General features: G+C 38.5%; 1 protein-coding gene across 1 annotated transcript in view; it reads right to left on the bottom strand.

Moving 5' to 3' along the window:
• Positions 1-47: 47 nt before the first annotated feature.
• LOC145449645 (ATP-binding cassette sub-family C member 4-like) overlaps positions 48-14,919 on the bottom strand; it is a 34,741-nt gene continuing 19,869 nt past the window's right edge. The window contains exons 21-30 of the mRNA XM_080328043.1: positions 14,013-14,092; positions 13,102-13,252; positions 11,321-11,440; positions 10,447-10,664; positions 9,769-9,963; positions 6,998-7,246; positions 6,424-6,596; positions 5,317-5,422; positions 4,027-4,161; positions 48-2,351 (exon numbers count right to left, since the gene is read on the bottom strand). Coding sequence (XP_080184169.1) covers positions 2,220-2,351; positions 4,027-4,161; positions 5,317-5,422; positions 6,424-6,596; positions 6,998-7,246; positions 9,769-9,963; positions 10,447-10,664; positions 11,321-11,440; positions 13,102-13,252; positions 14,013-14,092 — 1,559 coding nt within the window. The 3' untranslated portion in view covers positions 48-2,219. The remainder of the gene's footprint in view (positions 2,352-4,026; positions 4,162-5,316; positions 5,423-6,423; positions 6,597-6,997; positions 7,247-9,768; positions 9,964-10,446; positions 10,665-11,320; positions 11,441-13,101; positions 13,253-14,012; positions 14,093-14,919) is intronic.

Genomic DNA, 14,919 nt, shown 5'->3' with positions numbered 1-14,919 from the left:
CTTGTACATTTGACTCAAACAATTTCCCTGAACAGTGCACACCATCATTGTGTTGCTGAAAACCGAAATTCTTTATATATCCGAAAATATTCAGGAGAGCAGAGTGCAGACAGCAATTGATTTTTACAATGCTTATATGATATGGCATGCATCAAGGAAGCTACAGCTTAAAATGAGTCAAATCATCCAGAGGTGTTTAAACTAATCACCGTCGGTTGGGGTCATGAAAAATGAACAAGGGGGACTCAATGATTCTAACCTTAACCTGAATTCAGTTGATAAAATTCCCTTATTCCAGGGGTGTCAAACATATGGCCCGCGGGCCACATCCGGCCAGCCAGTCCATTTCATCCGGCCTGCGAGGTAATTCTGAGTAAATTCACATATTATTGTACTATACAACACATTTCCTAAGAGAAGTAAATGTCGAACATGTTCATTGGTCACATGATAACCTTCTACCAACAATTTCGAGTTCTCACTCAAGTAACTATCAGGAACAAGGAGGTGACACTGACATGTAAGGGAGGCAGAAAGTGCACAACCTGTCAGATTTTTCTGGGAAAATGGATCAAATTATAGCTATTCATAGTGGCGGACACGACACTCTGAAACCGTGGTATGTATAATACATGGAGGAATAGAACTCAAATATATCTGGTTGCACTGCTGATTTATTATTCTGACCCAAAAGGCCCAATACCCATTTTCCATAGAAATCGAATGGTCAATTGGTGATATAAAAATTATGAGGAAAATTCCAGCGCCCTCGTGTACAACCTCTTCTATTCCTCACCACAAATATACGCAGGGCCAAAGACGCATCACGATGAAAACATTGAAATATTCCAACTTATACGGTCGTTAGATACTCTGTTTTAGTCGTTTATAACTGTATAACTGTCCATTCATGGCATTTTGTCAAGTCCATTGTTTGCAAATAACGGTGTTGCTAGAATAGAGCCCGCATGATTCGTGATATAATACTATACTTTGCATGGCGGTCCATAATAAAGCATTCCAGTGATAAACAAACATATGGATTCGGAGGTGACATTTTGGATCATTAAACTGGTCCGGCCCGCGACCCGAGTTGAGTTTGACACCCCTGCCTTGGTCCAACTCTGGTTGGGGTATCGTAAAATTGGGGTAGGATTTTGCTGTTTGCAGTCAAAGCAGTCATCGTTGGGACTGAAATAAAAGTATTAAAGTAAGTACTCTAGCCCTAGTTTTGCCTGAAAAACCGTCGAGTAGAAGTAGTCTAAAATCATAACCAGGCAAGTAGCGCGAGTAGACAAAATCTACTTTAAATTTACTTTAAAAAGTACAAGTACTTCGTCTCTGACGACCTGGAAATATCACAAGTATTCCCGCGATAATGAAATACTTGAATTACTGGTCTGGTTGAAGTGAGGCAGAGAAATACATAAAATCGAATTCAATACAGACTTGGACAACTAGAAAATTCTCAGCTTTTCCAAATTATATTAGAATTAAAATTACAGCTACAAATTGTTTTCTAAATTAGAGTAGAATTGGAACTATAGCGGCACAGTTGTTTCCAAATTTGACTAAAATTATAATTATGGACATAGTCTTTTTTCTGACTAGATTAGAATTAGAGCCACTGAATTCGCCAAAAATTGGACATTGAATGATGTTCCGTTAATATCAGATCAGGGTTCACTCTTGTGAGAATACGGAACGTCTGTACACAGTGTACAGCAAACTTAGCTTGTTTCGAATTATACGGTTCTCTTGTACCATTAACTGGAAAACCAGGAACTACATTGGTATTAACATCAGAGCATATAAACATTTCACAAATTAGATATTATAATTAGAGCAAAGAGAGATTCCACAAATTAGATTACCGGCATTTCGCTCTAATTAGCTTAACCATGCAACTAGAATGATCTAGTTTTCCAAGTATGATTCGATATATAACAAGCATTTGCTTACAAAATCTATGGAAAGTAATCTGTACTGAGTGACTATATGGCAAAAAAGAAAAGCTTAATTCGGGTAGAGCGTATCAAACAGTCATGGTGGCTCTTACAGCACTTCGAAATTCAGCACAATGTCAGCTACAGTCATAGAAAAGTATGAATGTAATATTATCGCAAAACAGTGGGAGAATACAATTCAGTAACTCGCATTACAAACAAAATAATTTCAATACATATGATTGAGTTATTGAGTGGTTTCCAGTGGGGCGGTCAAACCCCGGTTTCGTACTCGACATGATCGTAGGAGCCTGGGGTGGGGGCAAAACGGGAGAGATGAGATCTTTCGCTGTCTTTGAAATCTGCAGGGAGGGAAATGAGCGGCTCGTTCCTCGCGTCGTGCGTCTGAAACACAAAGCAGTACAGATGAGCGGATTTCATAATAAATAATAATTTATTATTAAAGTCTCATGGAAAGTGGAATGTATAAGAAATTTCAAATCCATAATAAATTTTGTCGGTCTACATCAGTGGTTATCAACCTTTTTGACCTTGCGGCACACTTTGAAAATGAAAAGTAGTTCGCAGCACACTAGCACAGTAGTTCTGAACTCTTGGCTTACGGCAAAGGCAAACTACCAGAATGTGCAGCAGCGACCACAGTCTTACAGAGGTGGGCACTGACGAAGTAGGCTACTTGCACCTTATTGGCTATGCTACCGAACCAAGTATACTTGGAAAATATCAAGGCAACCACAGAAGATCGATAACTACGCAACTAAATTTAAATGATGCACACATTGCGTACGTCAGGCAGTAGGTCTAGTGCGGTAGCGACCAAAATTTATACCATTCGCGACCAATAGGCCTACTACAAGAATCACTGACGTAACCGGTGCCGTTGCCAGCTACAGATAGGTGGTTGGTGTCATTCCTTGCTTGAAACGCCAAATATGACAAAATTAAAAATGGTTGGCACGCCAGTTGTAATATTTTACAATTTTTGATATTTTGGATGTAATATTTTACAATTTTTGATATTTTGGATGTAATATTTTACAATTTTTGATATTTTGGCACGCATCATACGAAAGGTTGCCGGCCCCTGTACTAGATTGAGATAATGTAACTATGGTCGTCTCGACATCCTTGTATCTGTTCACTGCACCGGAGTCTACATCGCGTGTCTTATTCGGGTAAATTCAATAGAAAAACCAACAATGACACAGTCAAAATTTGGATTTTTGTTATACTTCGACCTAAGTTTACCAATTTGCTCGTGGCACACTTGAGCAATCCAATTGGCACACTAGTGTGCCGCGGCACACCGGTTGAGAATCACTGGCCTACATCAAATTTCAAAACTGGTAATGGCTGGAATTTCTTCAAAAGTCGCACAAAAATGGAAAGGTATCAGAAATTTTATATCAAGTCCATATCCAAGCTCATCTCTGCGAAGCAAAAGCTTTTCCAAATTCGATTAGAATTGGGATGATAGCCACACAGTTTTTCCAGAATTAGATTATTGTATAGTATATTCATATTGAACTAAATATATTTTCGGCTGACACTCGTCAGGGGTAATCGTCAGCAACTAGTAGAGAATTCAAAAGATCATTGTATATCAACAATCGCATCACAAAATATGACGTCCCCAGCATGAAATTTCGAAAGAGAGAGCGTTCAATGCACTATTTTTAGATGGTACACAAACTCCTTCTGTTGACAGAGTTTGGGTTGGTGTATTTTGATAAAAGTCGACTCCAAGGTACACAAATGGAAGTGGACGTGTGAAATGTGTGTGTGTGTGAACTTCCATTTGTGTTCATATTAAATCAGAGATCGTTTTCATAAGCACGAGAATGGGGCAAGCTCGGCTCGTTGCACACAATACATTTCTCCTGAAGCATTTTCAGGAAAACAGGAAATTCAATGAGAATCACAATGAGAGTAAAGGAACATTTCGCAAATCAGATTGGAATTGGATTACTGGCACTTCGATCATACAAGTATAACCAGACAAGTAGCAAGATCTAGTTATTCATGCATGGCATTGAAGTGGAATGTTGTCAATATTTACCGCGCTGGCAATCTTTCTCATCTGTTCCGCTTCTCCCGGATTGAGACTCGACACCATTTTGGAGAAGAATCCTTCTCTGTCCTGCAGGAGCAGATGCGGTTCGTCAAACTCCTGCACACGGCCTGCGTCCAACACCTGCATAGGGAGACAGAGAGAGTTTATTTATTTTGTCAACCATGAAATTAAGAAACATATGTCATGCGAGGAATTAATTGCAAGTTCAGCAAAATATAGCAAATGGATGATTCGATGCATGATGCAGTGTAAGGTTTCGAATCAAGTATTGGAGTGTCACTCATTATGACAACATAGTGCCAAAGCAGAATAACATTACCAATGACAGAAAGTAGCAATATGAACATTTTATGAGACCACAAGCAAAATAATATGACGTCTACATCATATTAAAGATAATTTGCTGGTTTATGTATGCCGATGTAGAGAGACCACTGAAGGTAGAGAGCTTTGATATACAATGGAATAATCCATTTAAAAATAAACCCGATTATTTCCGGCTGACGCTCATCAGGGGCAATTTGATGATACCGTTGTTGATATTCAGAGCAGGGTCGTAATGGCTCGAGACTGAGACGGCCAAGACAGACATTTCACTGAAACTTCAAAGAATAGTTACGTTACCACATGATTGGTATTTCGTCTATCAGTTCTGATGATGGTAAATACGGCAAGAAACTGTTAGGACTGAGAAAAATTACGGTATTACTTGAACAGGGTTGAAAAAAGTGGGTTGAGCCGTATTGAACTCAAAACTGAATAGTGACTCGAGTCACAACACTATGCCTCGGACTTGACCATCCAGTCACTGACTTGGACTCGAACTTGACTCGGTGGTGAATTGAAAATGACTCGATTCGAATAGAGTCAAAACTAGAAAAGTGAGATTGACTTGTGACTCGAAACCTTGTGACTTGGTCAAAACCCATATACAGAGTTCTCTTGGATACGTGCGCGATGATCAGGACTTTGCGGCAATGTTATTTTCTCTAACATACGAAGCTTTGCATTACGTTGCATTGTTTTGGATGCTGCAACACAACCGATTCAAGTTTCAAGGTCTCCCACGTTTGAAAGAAAGGTGTCCAAACTGTGATTCACGTTGATATCATGTCTCTAAGTGGGAAGGACCCAATAATTTTAGTGTTTGATAAAATCATCCATCACTGCTCAACTTGATTCGTTAAAATTGCCACTCAATTCAAATTGGAGTACTCGAATGATTGTGCTCGGCGCTAATCGCGCGCAAACGCGACAAGATGTCGAGTTATTTACTAGAACGCGGTCCGAATCGATGATGGTGTGAATCCGATGAGCGATCGTCAGAACCGTGCACGTCGCAAACTTTGCACGGATTGTCTCTTGAATCAGTCGGTCGGTCCTGCAGAAACAGGGAGGGTCATACAGGGTTGAAATGACTCGAGTCACGATTTTCTGATGACTCGACCTGTCTCGAGTCATTTTCTCAAAATACGGAAATGACTCGACTTGGACTCGAGTCATTGAGCAGGACTGTGAACCAAGTCATATGAGTCGAGAGTCACACGGCCAAGACCGACATTCCAATGTAATTTCGAAGAATAGTAAAGTAACCACGCTATTGGGATTTCGTCCATTGGTACTGGTACTTGAAAATGCGATCAGAAACTGCTGAAAGTGAGGGAAATGAGTATATAATAAATGCAAACCATTCGATATCAACAAAACAGAGTTATAAAAAGTGGGCTTAACAAGAATTTAACTGGAAACTGAGCAGTTAACACAATGACTTGGACTCGAACTCGACCCTCTGCTCGGTGACTTGGACTTGACTCGCCGGTGAATTGAAAATGACTCGACTTGACTCGAGTCAAAACTAGAAAAGTGAGATTGACTTGTGACTCGGAGCCTTGTGACTTGGTTACAACCCCGGGAATCTACCAAACTAGATCTGAATTAGAATGAGAGCTGAACAGTTTTTTACAAAAGTAGATTTCAATTAAAATTCTTGCTACACAGTTTTCTCCAAATTAAATTAGAATTAGAGTGATAGCTGCAAAATAAAAAAAAAATTAGATTATAATTACAATTATCGGTACACATTTTTTAAAAATTAGATTAAAATAAGGATAACTGAATTCGCAAAAACTGACTTCAATTCAACATTAGCAAGAAATGCAACAAAAATCAAGTTCACTTGATATCAAATAAAAGTGGAACCTCATAAGCATGAGGACGGCAAAATGTCTGTCATTAAGTTTGACTCATTTAACGCGAGACAGTTCTCTTGTAGTATTGTCGTGAAAAAGAGAAACGAGATTAGGATTAAAATAAGGGCATAGAAATAACTAGGATTATCTATTTATCCAAGTCTGCGATCTAGTAAGCAAGCACTGTTCCAACCTGAGATCCACATTTGCCGTCGCCTCATCGATCACCAAAATCTTGCAGTTTCTCAAAACGGCCCGAGCGAGACATACGAGCTGACGCTGGCCGACGCTGAAGTTGGACCCTGATTCAGCCACTTCAGAATTCAGTTTCGAAGGCAGATAATCGACGACTTCTTTCAATTGGACCTGAAAAGAAGCTCAAAAATAGAGATGGCGTTCGAGGCGCCCACTGGCAAGCAGACTTGGACAAGCAGATCATTCGAGTCACGTGATTGGACCAGTGTTTGGTCAGCTGCATACCACCTTGTCTGATTTTACTCAAAATTTTACTGGTGTTTGTTTGTCTTAGTGTTGTTACTATGCAATAACACCACTAAATAGCCAGAGTACACAATTTAATGTGATAAAATCAACTGTTTTGCAAACAGAAGCTGGTCTTGGTATAAAATTAATCACAGCACAATGAAGATCATGTCCAGTGTTCAATCGTTCTAATTATATTCCAATTTGGAAAAAAAGACTGTGTAGCTATTATTATAGTTCGAATATCATTTGGAATAGCTGAACATTTTCTACAGGCAAACCACCTGTTCCAAGGCCTCCCACAATTCAGAGTCGCTGTACTGCTGGAAAGGGTCCAAGTTGCGTCTCATGGTCCCGGTGAATAGAATGGGGTCCTGCGGGATGATGGCCAGTGCGTTCCTGAGGTCATTCAGTCCCAGAGGAGAAATGGGGATTCCGTCGATTAGGATTTCTCCTCCACTCAATTCGGAGAGACGGAACAGAGCCGAAATGAGAGAGCTTTTTCCGGCACCAGTTCGACCGACGATTCCCACCTGATGAAAATGTAGAAAACGTGTACTAGACAAGTGTCGTTGAGGTTAATGCTACCTAACTCTGTTTCGTGCATATATAAATACATATTTTTTGATGATATATATTGGTGTGTACATTAGGGTTATGACTAAAAAAAAAAAATTTTGCCTGTAGCAGGAATTGATGAACATTTTGGTATAAATTAATAAAATCATAATCATTTTGTTCAAATCGAATAAAATGTCCCGGACAAACTAACATCAATTTTCGACAGTGGTACAAATATGGAAAAAAATTAAAATTCAAAGATATTCTTTGCTACAAATTTAATCTTCAAATATATGTCCTTTTACACTTATTGTAAAGTTCATTCATCAATTTGACCTCCCTTTCTGTTATTATGTTAGTGCCAGGGACATCTACGACGGACATATCCGACTTCCAATGGGGTTTTGGGGCACTTTATCGCTGCAGGACATTCGACCGCAAAGATAGATCTTTGGTATATTCTAGAGCCCGACCGATATTGGATTTTTGGGTCGATACTGATAAAACCAATATCTCACACCTTAGCCGATAACCCCAATACATTCAGCCGATATTCAAAAGAAGTTGGATGTATACATAAGCACATTTTCAAATCTTCAGAGGGCATTTATTTGAACATCTTTACAGCCATTGTTATAATTAAACATGAAATGAACTAGAAAGGCTGCATCTGGACACCTGTAAAGTGTAAGCTATATGAAATATATCAATATTCTCAGTCTAGCGATCAAAGATTATAGTTTTCTGGCTTCCTTCCGCCATGTTGTGACGTCACACGCAAATTGCCGTTAATTTTTCAACTCCAATGGCCGATACCGATAATTCTTTCAAAGTGTGATATCGTCTCGCTATTATCGACGAACCGATAATCTAGTATATTCCATCCTTAGACATCTGGTTAGAATACCAGTCTTCCTGACACGCATTTGCGATAAATAAGCATCTCCAGAGTTATTCTCTATCTGGGGAAGTGGAAGTACGCAACGCAACCCTTGAGCACCCTCTCGCATTGCGTAGAGCTGGAAGTTTATGCCATTTGATCAGTGGTAATCTATACTATTTTCTTTGAAAGAACGGCATGTTCTGCACATGCCATAGATAAACTTAAAATCATCCCTACATCCTCGGTTTTCTAATATTTTCATCTGAAATTCGTGCTTGGTGGATTGCACCTAGTTTTCGTAGTGTTTTACCACATCATCTTCAAATTTGTAGCTAAGAGTTGGATTTCTTGAAGACGTTGGATCGAAGAACTCTAATATATGCTTTAAGAATCGATAATATGATGTTGGCAAAGGATATGAAAACCCATGCTCATCATTGCATTTCGCAGTTTCGAAACAACGCCATTCTGCCGTCCAGTATCAACAGATGCTACGGTGTCACATATGATATATGAGATTTTCAAATTTTCCTGTACATCATATTCTTCTAAGCGGTTTTCTAGACCGCTGAAAATACCTAGAGTTGTTCTACTTTCGCCTTTTCGAACACCCAGTTTGATTTGTGTCAAACAAATTGAAATTATACGATATATACAGTCTACATCTAAAATCGGAATTAATGATTATTTATTAATTATTTAATATTGACTGTAAACAAGAACACGATAGGAATAATTCAATCTGGGCGATCAAAATGTACCAAAATACTATTTTAAATCTTCGCAATTGGAATTGGGTCAGTTAAATTCAAATCAGTCGATAAATAAATTATATAGTCTGTATCTATAAAAGAAAGCCTATCCTCCATACAGTGAAAACTGGAAAATTTTTTTGCGGGAGGTTTTTGTTCAAACAGTCTTAACTTTTGTGAGTTTTGAAATCAGGACACAAAAGCTCATCATTTGTGACTACAGGACACACAAAATTTTGAAATTTTTTTTTAGTCATAACCCTAGTGTACATGCTCACTAGGGTTGTCCGATAACTTTTTTCTTCAAATTTTACTGACTTTTCAATTAAGTTGTTTGGCTGATGAACAACAATCACTACATGCCAAATTTGCCTCAATTTCAACCTCTAGAAGTGAAGTTATTGATGATCAAAATTTTGCATTTGAAAAAATAATATGTACAGTGTTGAAATACCCATCATAAATGCTATTATTTAAAGTCTAAAATTTGAACTACAATAACTTCGCTTCCACCGTAAAATGAGTTATAGTTTGCACTAAATACTCTCCCGTGTGACGTCTGAATCTCAAAATCTGACGTACCTCCTAATCTACATTGTCATCTCTGCTCTTGTTTGATTTTTGGTGTGATGAACAAAAATTACTATTTTCAGACACTCTTGAAGTACAGGACTTCAATATACAATTGAATAATAAACAGATGATACAATTGTTGATATACAATGTTCTTTCAAATTGTCTGCTAGTAATTGACGATTACCCCTGAAGAGTGTCAGCCGAAAATATTCGGGTTCATTTAAATATCAATATGCTATCCAATAGTATTGAGAATCCTATCAATCTATGTTCACAGTCTCACTTTTTCTTGCGACCTGATGTTGATTCGAACATCCTTCAGCACGGCCGGTCCGCCGTCATAATACGCAAACGACACCCGGTCGAAAGTCACCACCCCGTACCGGGGCCAATCGGACGGCGGTTTCTTATCCGGCACTTCGGCGGGGGCTTCGGGGGGAATGGAATAGTATTGTTGCACCCTCTCGACGGAAGTCATCTGCAACAAATTAGAAGGCTGGAAAATTTTCAGCTTTTTCAAATTAGATTAGAATTATAGCTACAGTGTTTTCCGAATTAGTTCAGAATTAGAATGATAGCTATACAGTTTATTCCAAATTAGATTAGAATTAGAATTATAGATAGTTTCTCTGCAAATTAGATTACAATTAGAATGATAGCTACACAGTATGTTTCCAAATTAGATAAGAATGAATTGAAACAGAAATCGAGTTCAGTCCATACCAAATCTCATTTCATTCTTATGAGCATGACCATCGCAAATGTATTTGCAACATGCGCGGCTCGTTTCACACGACATGGTTCTCCTGTAACATTTTCGGGAAAACCAGAATTGAGATTAGAATTAAAATGAGATCATGGAAACATTTCACAACTTTAGTTTAAAATTGGATTACCGCCATATAACTCTATCCAAATAGTAATATCTGCGATCAACTTTCAAACAGCGAAACCATTTTACCAAATTTTCAACTTCCGTGCTCTGTCGCACCCCCCATTGGAACATGCCGAGAAGTAAGATCGCGTAGCTGAGGGTCAGTCCGATTTGTCCGGGGGTGACAGGAATGAGGGGTAACGTCGCTATTGACATGAATGCAATTGTGGCGACAAACACAGTGCTGAGGAGGTCCAGACGTACTCCGATCCAACGCCCGGCGCAGATGAACAGATACCACGCGCCTGAAATGGAAGACAATCAACCAGCAATACTAAGTAGTAGTATCGAGGTGTAATTCAAGATTTCCAACACTATGATACTGTTTTGACTAGAGGTCGACCGATATTGATTTTTACAGGCCGATACCGATATATCGGCAAACTCACAAGGCCGATATTAATATGGAAGGAGCAGAGAACAATTTCACCAAAAATATTATATATTAGGCAAGATGGCACTTGTTCATGCCACAGAAAGCTGAACAACAAACGAGAAAACTGAAATTGAAAATAATTATTCCGCAATTGTGCACATTCGTTGAAAATTGGGATGACCCAAAAAGCAAAACATGATACAGAATTGCAGATCAGTCCAGAAAAGGTAGATTGTAATGCAGGAAGCATAGTTTCTCTGCATGCTCACCTAGCTAAACTCGTCCTGCAAGGGTAAATCTGTCATATATCACCCTTTGCGTCGTCGATTTTTTGAGATTGAGAACACGGAGCATTTAATTTCCAATATTTTTGAATTTTTTTTTAAATAAAAAATATTGGCCGCAATATCAATAATCAGGAAAGCTCTAAATATCGGCCTCGATAATCGGCCATTTCGATAATCGGCCGACCTCTAGTTTTGACATCATAGTTATTGATATTCGATTTTGTCCAGGCCTACTCACAACTGTGAAGATCTTGACGTTCGTGAAATTTCCTTTCAAATTCATCTTCCACACGAAAAGCTCGGATGGTCGTGATGCCTTGAAGGGTGGAGGACAGCAGACTGAACACCGGACTTCGTGCTGGAGATAAAAATTCAAAAAAATCACTATAAAACACACTCATGCGCTGTAATTTGAAGACGAGAGCCTGACCGATATCGGATTTGTCAGCCGATACCGATAAAACGATAACAGGCACTTCATCAATATTCAGAAGGTACGGCATCTAGCTTAAGGCGCACACCCAAAACATTGGAGTTCTTATTTGAATAGCTTTACAGCTGGACATGAAACAAGCTAGAAAGGCTGCATCTTGACCAGAATTGAACCAGCCTACTAGAGAATTATAGATTTTCCAAATCAGATTAGAATTCTAATATAGCTAGACAGCTTGTTTCGGAATCAGATTCAATTCACTATAGCTGTAATTAAAATGATTTATTTCACAAAAACTTGGGCGTTGAATTAAATTCCGAATTTGACATATAAAATAGAATCAAGAAATACGAAAAATCATCCAAGTTCCGTTCAGATTTCATTCTTGTAAGCATGAGACTGGCAAAGGTCTGTACGCTGAGCTCGACACAGTTCTCATGCAGCATTTTCGGGATAACTAAAACTGAGATTGGAATTAAAATGAGATCATAGAAACATTTCAAAAATCAGATTGCAATTAGATCAAAAGCATTTTGCTTCGAACAGTCTAGAAAACTAGAATTATCTAGTTTCTGATCACGAAACCAACAAACAAGTGCTCGCGAGCCATATATGGCTTTTTTGGGTATAAGATCTTTGGCATATTTTCAATTTTGAACTTAATTTTATCGATATTGCAGCAACTTGTTCGTAAATTTTCTTAACGGCTAGAATAGTTATTCTCGTTGCAGCATAACCATGTATTTGAGAGGCCAAGACAGTGGCGTATCAAGGGATAAGAGCCAGGAATCCTTTACAAAATCCTCAAATTTAGGTTGCTGCAGCGCCAGCGATTAATATCCCTCGCGAATTCGATGTACCATCACACATTGGTTGATCAAAGAGAATAGCGCGACATGGGGACGCCTATACGGCGATCCAGTTTGCAAATGTGACATTTCAATTACAAATCCAAATTACAAACAACGCTTTGCCATTGATAAGTAGCTTTCTAGTACTTCACTTAAAATATTGGCGTGTAGTGCAACATCTTTGTTACCGCCGAATTGAGAAGTCGATCAATATTTAGATTTTAGGAATCAGTGCTACAGTTATATTAGATTAATATCAATTATTATAAATTCTCAGCTATTTACGATGGATTGCGCTACCATGGGATGATTAGTAGCCTACCAGTTTTTACAGAGAAAATATGGCGCCCACGATTAATCCCATGTAGGGAGTTGGAATTTGTGCTATCATGACGCCACGAATTTTCAATTTTGACGTAACAAGTGATTGACTTGTATGGCTCTTTTGGAGCTAAAATGGGAAATATAGGGCTAACATGGCTCTTCAAACAAAAAAGGTTCCCGACCACTGCTATAAGCAATACATAAACATTCCCAGTCTATCAGTCACAGATTATAGTTTTCTGAATTCCTACCACCACGTGATGATGTCAATAAAATGATAGATAATTTTTACCACTAATGAACGATACTGATATTTCTCTTACAGTACGATATCGACTGGATATTATCAGCAACTCGATAATAATCAGTCGAGCTCTACCCAAGACAAAGTAAGAGACTCGGTTTACTTACAAGATCCTTCCAACCTCTTGATGTCTCGCGATGTTTTGAGGTAGTATTGTCGCAACCAAAAGAAATACACGACCATCGGCAGCACGATAATCACGACCAAGTAGTTAATTGCGATCGCCAGAATCATAATGCTGAAAATCAGCCCGCAAATCTGAAATTACATCAATCGTTTCCAGATCAACGACATCATCTGGTGATCGGATCACACACATTGAACTCAATTCATCCGAGGAAAAAATCAATGCGCAAATTGATCGGGATTGGAAATAGATTGCATTGCAGGGCAGTAGGGATGTTCAACTGTTTTAGCAAATGTCAAGCTATGAAATTTCAAAATTTGCATCGGCCCGTTATAACTCTCATGATATAATTTACAGTCATGCAAATATAATAACGATATACAAAATCCAGCAAAAGTTATAAGTGAAATGTATTTCATGTTCCGTTAGTTGCAGGCTAGTGGAGAATTGGTGATTTATTTATCGTTAGTTCTTTAAATCTTGGTTTAGCGGCTAGGTCAACATAATTTAAGTACTCAGAAAAACCATGTCTCATTACTAGAATCGTTAGAATTAATATTCAATTCAGATTCATGCATTCAAATCACTGTGCCCTGCCTTACTTGTAATGCATACGTGAAAAGTATTCTTTATAAAGTCCACGTCTGAAAACACCGACTCACAGGTGTAAGCAGACCCAAACATAGTGAGAATTTGCGCTCCTAATTTGAGAAGAGCAGGAAAATTATTTGTGATTTGGCACTGTTAAAAAATACTGAGATAGGGTCCGAACTCAACACAGAAAATGTCATTCGGACCGCGGCCCGCCAGTTGAGCAGTGCTGCATTAGAGTCTTGATCAATGCATGCAAACAGCGACCCTTATTTCTAAATTTCATTACAAAATACTCACAAAAAGGAAATCGAAAAAGGTCAACGGCAGTAGATCGTCGATTTGACCGATATCTTTGGAAAATCTATTAAGAATCCTGCCTGCAAAACATAAACATTTGATAAGACTCTCGGAGGTAGGGAACTTCCATATACAATTGAATAATATATTCATATTGAAATCTGGATATTTTCGGCTGACACTCGTCTGTGGGTGTCAGTCGTCAGCAACTAATACAGAATTGAAAAGAACATTGTCTATCAACAACCATACCTAGACTTGTACAAACTACTGGGTTATCAACATGCGAATTTTCAATACCGGTACTACAACTAGAACTAACGACATTTAAAAATCCGTAACTAACTAAAACACATCGAAATAGATTCAATGCCAGAGTAGCTTACCAATTATTATTTTATCGGAATCGGTTGGGCTTGTCACATGAACATGAACGTCAGTACAAGTTTGAAATGGGAGAAGTTCCGACCAACAAAACACACCCCATGGCCACACTACTGTTCGTAGCGATGACTCTGAGCTATCAATGGCTGCAGGAACATCACACAACAGAACGCCGGTATCACGATTCACACCAAATTATGACATGTATTTTCTAGTTGTTCGGCAACTAATTTTTTTTAGTATGTAGCTAGAACTAGAAGTAATCACTTCACTAGGCCGATTTCTTTTTGACATGTCAAAATTTGTCTGAATTTTGTCAAAATTGTAGCGTTAGGTCAAAATTGTTTACAAAGTCAAAATCTTTTTGACCTCTGCATTTCGTCTGTATCGTAGATTTTGTACTGTCGGTGAACGTATCATTTGATATTTTACAGCTTGTAGCCTACTTCATAGACCTACCGTTGTAAACAGCCAATCGTCTACTCATTGCGAATCATAAACGGTCAAATAAAACAAATAGCTC

The sequence above is a fragment of the Botryllus schlosseri genome, chromosome 11, assembly GCF_051294905.1.
Source record: "Botryllus schlosseri isolate E-star chromosome 11, Bs_hap1, whole genome shotgun sequence".
NCBI lineage: Eukaryota > Metazoa > Chordata > Ascidiacea > Stolidobranchia > Styelidae > Botryllus > Botryllus schlosseri.
The sequence above is the reverse complement of the archived record's forward strand: the minus strand, read 5'-3'. Positions and strand labels throughout refer to the sequence as shown.